Source organism: Zootermopsis nevadensis, unplaced genomic scaffold (assembly GCF_977971745.1).
Source record: "Zootermopsis nevadensis isolate Lab colony 2312 unplaced genomic scaffold, Znev_1.0 Znev_ptg000010l, whole genome shotgun sequence".
Lineage (NCBI taxonomy): Eukaryota > Metazoa > Arthropoda > Insecta > Blattodea > Termopsidae > Zootermopsis > Zootermopsis nevadensis.
The window spans coordinates 1,504,738-1,514,589 of record NW_028259142.1 but is presented as its reverse complement, the minus strand read 5'-3'; the positions used below and the strand labels follow the sequence as shown (position 1 = coordinate 1,514,589).

The 9,852-nt window shown below is 39.3% G+C and overlaps 1 protein-coding gene across 1 annotated transcript; it reads right to left on the bottom strand.

The window, feature by feature from the left end:
* Positions 1-612: 612 nt before the first annotated feature.
* On the bottom strand, positions 613-9,512 carry LOC110827230 (protein takeout). The gene is made up of 7 exons (XM_022058693.2): positions 9,358-9,512; positions 6,508-6,615; positions 4,857-4,952; positions 3,624-3,771; positions 3,118-3,251; positions 2,283-2,432; positions 613-1,001 (listed from the first exon to the last, which is right to left on the bottom strand). Exons 2-7 carry the CDS (start codon positions 6,590-6,592, stop codon positions 850-852), a joined length of 765 nt encoding a protein of 254 aa, XP_021914385.1. The 5' UTR covers positions 6,593-6,615; positions 9,358-9,512; the 3' UTR covers positions 613-849.
* Positions 9,513-9,852: the final 340 nt, after the last annotated feature.

Genomic DNA, 9,852 nt, shown 5'->3' with positions numbered 1-9,852 from the left:
CCTCAAACTTTTGAAGCTCAGAATCTGTTATTGGGCCCCCACCCCCCCATGAAGCCTGTTCAGAACACCATTAAGTAAATATATAAATTTTGAACATTAAATGTTTGTAAGTAAAAGGCAGATTGGAATGATGTGTATAATTTTTTTTTTTGAAAAGTCTTCAAATGTGTAAACTGTATCCTATATCAGATCCTGCAGTTTACGTCGAATGAATTTCTTGAACATAATTCACCAAATATCAGAGCAAAAAGAGTTTTGAAAAAAAAGGTAAGGAAAATGAAATATTTTAGACTTGGTACAGAGTTTTTGTAGGTCTCGTAATCTTTGACACGGAATTGATTTTTATGCTATTTCTGTATCGAGCAACGGAATACACCAGAATTGTTCTGGTGTGTGTAAAATAGCGTCCCACTGTACGCTGTGGAAGCGCTTAAGGGGAGGGCGGAATGTATAGCCTCGTACTCGTGGGGTTGAGTGGTTAGTGTCATGTCCTGGTCGTACTTACCGTGGAGAAAGGACGTGGTACCTGTTGGTTAGGAGACTGGATGGGCCTCAGAGCCAATCTGGGACACAGGCTAGAAAAAAAATTCTTTGACCCTGCATACACCAGAATGGTGCTGATAATTTACCTTCTGTATTTTTCTAATTCCCTCTGACATTACAAATACCTAATGTTCTGGCTACAAAAATTATCCATTAAACCATAATGGGTTGTTCATATGAGAGTCTCTCTTACACTTTGGGTAGCGCAGTGCTGTAATTTGTTGTGTACGTCCGTATGAAGTTTTTTATATCAGAAGACAAGTTTTATTAATTTCACACTGACAAAGCATGAGGTATTGACAGCCGTTACTCAGGGAAGAGTTCCTTGGATGGAAATTTTTGGTACACCTTGTTGGCAAAATCCTTGAACACAATGCCAAATGCTTCTTCTGGCAAGTATCTGTAAGTGTTAAATGCCTCACGCCAGTTGTCATTCAGAAACCTGTTGGTAGTCTCCCCTGTAATGAGAATAAGAACATGCCAGTTAAGTCCTGTGGAGCCTGTGTATGGAAAATTGTGTGCAGTAGCACAGATGTTACTTTCATTTGTGTTTATATATATAGAAAACCAGTCATTCTTTCTGTAAAAGAAAAATCTTTGAACTTCCTTCCTATCACATTAGTTTACAGCTGTCGAGTGGTACTTTCAAATATTGCCGCTTAGGACAACAAATTTTAATGAATCGTATATATCGGAGATGAAACTAATCAATTCTTATGTATTTTCGTCCGCTAAATTCGAAAATGACTATAAAAAAGCTTGGTTAGTTCGTGTTTTGAAGATATGTTGTACTTTGTAAAATATAACCTATAAATTCGTCCATATGATATGCAAATGTTTAAAAAGTTTTCACCTACATTATGGACGTTGTCTTGTGGCCTTTCTTTTGTATTTTACCTCGGGCATCTCTTACCACCGACCAGCAGTAATCAGCTATCATTGATTCGCTCCATTTCCCCTGATAACGCCTTTCAAGAGTTGAAATATCTTGGTGAAATGTTTCGCCATGTTCATCACTAACCGATCCAAGATTATCAAATGACAGTGGAGGAAATGCATTTTAAGAGACATTGCACCCCATTTTACTGTATTCTTTCAACAATTTGTCTACTAATTCACCATTGTTTGGCGCCCTGTTGTTTCCAAGAAAATTCCCAACAACTGACTTGAAGGATATGACAAAAGTTGTTAGGATTATTGACACATCTACGCGACATTTTGTATATTTTAGTCTAACAAATTTCTCATTCAAGTACTCACAACGACGTTTTTGCTGTTTACTACGTAAGTATTCTAAGACGAAGTGAAACACAAAATCCGCACTGCACAAAACATTTGTTTGCCAAACAGAACTGAACCAATTTATTAATCGTCCTTAGGGATGTTGACTAGACCTACAGAAAGAAATAAAACCTTCTCCACAGGTACAGGTTGTTTCTGAAGTAAGTAGTCCATCACAATTACGAAAATTGAGCGAAACAGCTTGGTATGAATATCTTCGAAATGCGAACAAATCATGCAAAATGAATGTCATTTTCGTGTTTAGCAGCTCAAAATTAGTAAAAATTGGCTAGTTTCATCTCCGATATATTTTGGCTGTTGAATATAAATGCGATGGAGAGAGATGAAAAGGAAATTAAAAAGGCAGATGGAGATGAAGTAATGTAAAACAAAAGGGATATCAACTCAAAAGTATGAAGGAAACAGACGAATAATAAGCAAACGTAGGAAGATCTTACCAAGTCTCTTGTCCCCTCCAAATAGATTGTTAAACTGAAGGCGACAGCCTTCCACAGATATGTCCCACTTCAGTTCCTCCGTCTCCAGGAACTCTTCCCCGTTACGTTCTACCAATTTAATTATCGTGTTAGAGGAGGTCGTCACATCAGCTGGAACATGAAGTGAATACTTTGTGTCTGTCGAAGTTAATTTATATTGAGCTGTAGTTTCCTCGTGGGTAAGGCGGTCGGATCTTGAAGCTAACCACAAAAAGCGTATAAGGTCTGTACTTCCCCATGTGTTTGAATGTCTTGGTGCTTGGTTAAGAAGCAGTTTCTTTACCTTAATTCGTGTTTTTTTTTAGTCTAATCACAATTTTATATAAATAAAATATATACATAATATATTAAAATATCATTTACATATTTGGTACATCTTTTTACTACATGTTTCGGTTAAATTGAACCATCTTCAGGTGAAAAGTTAAAAATTATAATCTTATAAACTAAAACTTAATTACTGTTGTTGTGTAACTTCTGATGATGTTTAATTCCAAATTCATTGGAGCGAGGGTATAATTAAGTTTTAGTTTATAAGGTTATAAATTTTAACTTTACACCTGAAGATGGTTCAATTTAACCGAAACATGTAGTAAAAAGATGTACCAAATATGTAAATGATATTTTAATATCTTATGTATACATTTTATTTATGTACAATTGTGATTAGACGGAAAAAAAACACGAATAATTAAATTTTAATTCACAATATGACGCAATTATATCAACTTATGAACCTTAGTTAATTCTCACATGAATCCTAAGACATGACAGGGTGTGTGTGGGCGTGACTTACTGAAATTGAGGACGCAGTCTCCTTTCCCGGTCAGTGGTAACAGCAGTATCTTCCCCTCCATATTGTAGTCGGCGGTGAACATCATGAAAGGCGTCTGCATGACCATATCGATAGTTAGAGAGTCGAGGTCCACCCTGTTCGGAAACAGCAGCTGTGTTAAAGAACTACCTTCAGAGAGCAGCGTATTACTCGGTGTTGATATGATCTTTGACATGATCAGGCTTTTAAATTGTCGCTGTTGGTTTTGGTCAGGGGTTCTTATCCGCGGCCCGCCGGTGTGTTTTGTGTGGGGCCCGTAATTTTTTGTTTGTTTGTAATATGTTGAAATACAGTTATCTGATTTTATAAAACATTTTGTTAATACCGTCAGCGAATCGGCGAAATCAAAGAGCGTGATGTTCAATGATTGTAATTGATTTTTGCAAGTTTTGATCCTCGCTTATGGCATGACTTATTGTGCCTCGAGAGAAGGAGACGTCTCTTATTAGCAAGATACTACCACCCACTTGATATCCTTCAGCTGGAAATTCCCCAGACCATGTATTGTGACGTTGGTCAGAATTTGCTTGAATCTGAAATTCCCATTCCCGTCATTGAACTCTAGGCGAGGGATGTTGAGGGGATCCAGGGACACGATCTCCAGATCAGGGATTCCTGTAACAGTGATCAATCGCCATTACAACACAGTTATAAAAACAAATTGTGCTGCCATCTGTTATCAGCTCTTCAACGTCTGTGTGCATTATTACTCTTAATTGCTTGAAGTATAAATATTTGTTTAAATCTTGTCAGTCTAATCACAATAAAATTCCTATTAAATATTAAAATATTACTATAATTAACATTTAAATATTTAAAATATATTAAATGATGTTCTCTATCGAAATGTTCGAACATTTCGATAGAGAACATCATTTAATATATTTTAAATATTTAAATGTTAATTATAGTAATATTTTAATATTTAATAGGAATTTTATTGTGATTAGACTGACAAGATTTAAACAAATATATATTTATCACCATCTCTTGAAGAATAAAATACATCCAGCCACTACACAGAGAAAGTAAAATCTTACATTGCGTGGAGAGAATAAACCCTTAATGAACATTAGAGATTCATCAACAGATTAAAAGCAGTGTGTAATTAAGTATCTCTTAAATGATACTTTAAATTGTACTTTTATATGTAGAAGAATTGTGAGATTTGGTGTGAAATGTTTAAAGAAAATGTTATGCCTGTCATGAGAACTGTTCTGAAAATATGAGAGGTTTGGCAACAAATCGTCTGTTGAATAAAAATTGCCTTGGATATTATCCATCGTCTAGTAAATATAAAACGTAAAAGACGACGTTTCGGAGATGGGACTCTATCTCCGACTTCAGGTTCCTACACAGTTGGGCCCACTAGATAGAGCTAATCGCTATCTCCGAAACGTCGTTTTACGTTTTATATTTACTAGACGATGGATAATATCCAAGTAAATTTTTATTCAATTGACTCTTCACCATCGTCAAGAAGTTTTAGATTTGATAAACAAATCGTCTGTTACGCTGATTCTTTTAATTTGGGTTTGATATTGCGTACAGCAGAATTAATCTCAAAATGTTCTGTTGACCAGCTCTCGGGTTTTATAACGACCTTTTCTCCCTCTTTATAGTGACCCTGTGTCAAAGTAATGACAATAAAATCTGTGACGCCGACGTCCCATCGGCATTCAGTGTCTTCAGCCACTTACCTTTAATAAGTTTCGGTCTGAGGTCCTCGATGGTGTTCCTCACGCAATTGCTTAGGTCTGGGTTACTCCTGTGACAGATCTTGAAGTAGGCACTGGCTGAAAACAGAGCCTCACATTTTTATACAGCATACGATGTCAAGTACCACGCATTGAAGGCGTATGGAGGGAGTAGCTCTACGTAACCTTAAGCTCGAGATTAGATGAAGTATGAGTGATCAGCTTCACGCTCTGGCCGCATTACCGTCAAGGAAAGAGCCCCATTTTCTATTTGGAAAGGATAATTGTGCTAGCCTAGAAGTTAAGATTATTTTTCTAATATTTCGTTAGAGATTAGTGATGAAGCAATAGAAATTCCTCTTTAATTACGCTAGGAGTTAAAAATTAGTGAAGACTTAAGGAATAATATCTCTTGTTGAATTAATTGGGTTATATTAGGCCTGGTGGTGGACTGTTTTGGACGTGGTAATGTATCTGTAATGGGTTCTATAAAGGAGAGAGAAGTGTTTTTAACAGCTAAGCGACTGTTAGCTTTTTTTTTTTAAAGGACTCTGATTCGTGGAGCTAGTTGCTGGCTTTCTGCGACAGTAAATTCTATAAAGAGTTTATACGTTTGAGTTAAGAAGCCGGGAAGCTGACGGTGGTCTAGCGGTTAGAACGCTGGCCTTGTAATCCTGGGGTCTCGGGTTCGAATTTATAACTTGTGTTGGGCAAGGCCGTGGTCTAGGCAACACGGAGTTTTCCTCCGTGGCATCCCAACAATTACTCCATTCACACACAGAAGAAGGCAATGGCAAACCACTTCTGGATCATCTGCCAAGAACGTATATGAACAGGTCCCAGTCCGAGAAAAGGATGGAAGGATCCTGTTCATATGGACCTGTCGTCAGACAGAACACTAAATAATAATAAGGTTCTGTTACGAACAGGAGCATTTGTTTGTGCGTTGCACATGCGAAGGTTCGCCTTGAACGAGGGAAAGAAACCTGCAGCTGCCCCATGGAATTTGCTGCTATGGAATTTGTTGATTGTTACGTCGTAAATGTTCTGTTGGCGTTGCTCCAACTTGGCTGCGAGGATTATTTTAATTACTTAAGATATATTGCTTAACATCGCGTAGCGGAGTTACTCAGCTTGTTAACAAATTCCTTGCGTTCCGTGGGACCCACCTACCAGGTACGACACAGGCAAATCGGCCAGAGCGTCAAGCTGACTTCCGTCTACCGTGGAGGTTTGCCTCCATTTCCGCCACACACCTTTACTGCGCGGATCTTAAATACAGCGACGTCTATTTTACACTTGGACCATCAGTCGAGGTTCAACGAGTATCGACTCTTTCGTTTTGGTGTCCATTTCGAATTTCGCTACTCCCCTCCTTCATCTCGTATTCCTTACACATCATTTTGAACCTTAGAACAACAACGGACACTAAAGTATTACTAAAAGCTGCCTAGTGGTAGCGTCATTTGTAAAATGAAGAAATTCAGCCGTGCTGCGTCTTTTCCCCTTGAAGTTCATTGTCCATTCAAAATGTCTGCGCGCACGGACACGGAAACAAAATGGCTTCGGATATAACAGAATCGCTGAACTACGTAGATGCACTTCGTTTATGAAACTCTACTTACAGTTTCTTAAAAATAATTGTGTTTCTCACCAGGATTTTTGGGTTGTTTCGCCGCTTGGCTACCAGATGTCAGCAGAGTGAGGAAAAATACAATAAAATAAAAAAGATTCATCATGTGACGTACTTCTGCACCTGAAACTATGCAAAGGGAGGTCGATTAGTAATTAAGGTTTCTGTGGAGCTCCTGATTTATAAACAAACTGCAAACTGAGCCTTGTTACCTGATGAACGTTAAGAGAAGTCGAAACTTTTGGATTTGCTATTGTTTAAATGGATTCCTCCCACCCATATTCGAATGTTGGCTCGATAAACAACTGCCTAGTCACGTTTTGCATATGGCGAACGTTCCGAGTTTTAAATATCGCCTCGGGCACCGGGTCTTTAGTCCCACGAAACAAATACCATAAAATAAACGCAGCATTGGCTGTACTCGTGTGTTTCACTGTGAAGATTTAGGAAAGCCTTGAAGATGTACGAGGTGCGATCAGAAAGTTTCAAGACTGCGCCTATAAAAACCCGTACAGTTATCTCAGGTATTAAATTCATCCATCACCCTCGAAGTAGTTCCCCTGGGAGTGAACACAGCGATCCCAGCGCCGCTGCCAAGCCTGGAAGCATCCCTGGAAATCTTTCTTTGTCAGCCTGTCAAGCACCATCTGCGATTCTGCCTGAATCTCTTCTATCGTCTCAAATCTCCTTCCCTTTAGCTGAATTTTCATCTTTGGGAAGAGGAAGAAGTCACACGGAGCTTAGCAAGGAAGGTGGGGTCGGTTCTTGCAAGATCTTTGAGCTCCTGACAAACGAGAAGTCGATTCTGCTTCTGGTCCTCAGACAGGATGCGTCGCATGTGGAGTTCTTCCTTTAGAATCAGCTGACAGGTCCCATAGCCTATCCCAACAATGTCGCACAAGTCGTTGATGGTACGACGTCGATCTTCGTGAATGGCCTGCCGAATCTTCGTAACATTTTCGGGCGTTGTGCTCGAAGATGGTCGTCCAGAACGCTCGTCATCATCGACAGAGGTTCGGCCATTTTTAAAACGTGAATGCCACACAAAAGTTTGTGCACGACCCATTGCGGACTCCCCAAATGCTTGCTTTAGCATTTCATAGGTTTCCGTAGCCGTTTTGGCGAGTCTTTGGCAAAATTTGATGCACACGCCATTCCTGAAATCGCAGGAGGGTCGGTGTAATGCACTACCAAAACGCCCGTAACTAAGAAACAAATGCTAATTCGATGATGCCGGCTGGCACACTGATTCACTATGAATGTAGGCCGCACCCCCTAGCGGCAGAAGCTCGTACTACATCCGGTTCGCCCTCTATTGTCACAGTCTTGAAACTTTCCGATCGCACCTCGTACGAGTCAGCTCCCGAGTTGAAACAGGAGTCTTCTTCGTTCCTGAGGACATCGGGACGGACTGGGTCTCGCTAGTGACGTCGTGGGGTTTCCTGTAGGATAGCCTGTTCTGACCACGTACCTCAGTCTGTCCTCAGGAATGAGTTATTTATTGTCCTTTTGCTGAGACTGAAATTCTCCTACGTATGAAGCACGGAAATCCCTTGGCAAAAAGTCGATTTACATTTGTAAACCGGTTTTGACAGAAGCTGTATTTTGTTTTTGTTTTTGTGTACGTGTTTGCTGGCGTAGGACGACAACGGCGTCGTAAATTGGTTTTGTAGCCACCAAATTACCACTGCAGGGCGTATATATATATTTTTTTAACACTGTTCATACGTCATTTCTGACATATTATCACTTGTGTTTTTGTTGATGGGACATGCGTCTTAGTTGCACTTAGATGATTCTTAAACAGTGGTCTTTGTTCCCCTAACCCTCAGTTTCCCCAAATGGAGGTGTTCTTCATGAAAGTGCTCTCCGTTCTTTGTGACTGATCGTTGTATTATATACCTATTTACGTTTAGAAATTATCAGGACTGTAAACAAATGACATGAACAAGGCAAATCACCATTTCCTACCAAGATATCAGCGAAGCGACTACTATAATCTTTTTACCTGGTCGCTGGAATAATTGTTTTCAAACACATTTTTAGAATAATGAAAATTAAATGTGAAATCCTTATTCTCGGGTTTGCACGACCGGTCTTAACAACTCAGTTTTCGGGAATAAGCGCGTTCCCGAAGATGGCATCTGCAATGCCTGTCGAAATACCTTCAACAGACGACGCGGTTCATCTCGTAAGCCGAGGTTTCGCGCCAGACTTCAAGGCAAGCGAACTGTTGGTCTACTCTAAGTATTGTGATTAATTAGTGGATGTGTGTTTTGTATGGTGTGTCAGATGTTTTATTTTGAGTGTGGTATGTTGTATTGTTGTGTCTCATTGTATTGTTGTGTGAGTGCATCAGTTCATGACGTTTGTAATACATTACAGTTATTGTCTTATGTCTAGGTGGTATTATTTTTTTTTTAAGTTAAGTACATTAGGTTGGATGGTTTTGTAATTTATGAGTTGGTTGATTTTGAGTGGGATGTTTTTTTGTTGTTGTGTCTTATTGTTTTTGTTGTGTCCTTTTTATTGTTTTGTTCTGTCTCTGTGTTGATGTATCTCATTGTTTGTTGTGTCTTATTGTTTTTGTTGTGTCCTTTTTATTGTTTTGTTCTGTCTCTGTGTTGATGTATCTCATTGTTTGTTGTGTCTTATTGTTTTTGTTGTGTCCTTTTTATTGTTTTGTTCTGTCTCTGTGTTGATGTATCTCATTGTTTGTTGTGTCTCATTGTTTTGTATCTTATTGTAGGTCACTGCCACCGGGTATAAACCCATTTGCAGTCAATAATAAATAATAATAATAATTAACCTGGAGTGTAAAGATGCTTTTCAAAACCGCCGTCACCATGACAACAGAAACGCTGTACTTACCAGCTGTCCGTCGCAGAAGTCTTCACTGCACTGACTTCGTATCGTCTTGCCTCCTCGCTGGAAGGAGCAGTTCTGGATGTCCTTGGACGAAGTTTGAAATTTGTGAGGAGGCCATGACATTTGTCAATTAAGTATTTAATAAACGTTAAAGATACGTCCAAAAACTCAGTCTTAGACTCGTAATGCTGCAATGAAGTTGATGGTACACAGCAGAATTATTACACGCTGACTGTGTTAACGTGAAACCACGAACAGTGTAACTGTAGATTTCTGTCTTCTGGGTTGTTGCGCTGTGTAGTCTGGTCGATGTTAACCAACGTTTCAGAGGTCATACTGCCTCCATCATCAGAGCGATGAGTATGAAGATTTCTGTCTTCTGGGTTGTTGCGCTGTGTAGTCTGGTCGATGTTTACCAACGTTTCAGAGGTCATACTGCCTCCGTCATCAGAGTATGAAGATTTCTGTCTTCTGGGTTGTTGCGCTGTGTGGTCTGGT

Bases quoted from the DNA above. Each gene is read 5' to 3' on its own strand.
- LOC110827230 (XM_022058693.2), bottom strand. From the start codon at position 6,592: ATGATGAATCTTTTTTATTTTATTGTATTTTTCCTCACTCTGCTGACA. The intron at 2,433-3,117 runs GTAAGTCACGCC...TTCATGTTCCAG, and splicing joins AGACTGCGTCCTCAATTTCA to CTGATGTGACGACCTCCTCT. The intron at 1,002-2,282 runs GTAAGATCTTCC...TTCTCATTACAG, and splicing joins TGGAGGGGACAAGAGACTTG to GGGAGACTACCAACAGGTTT.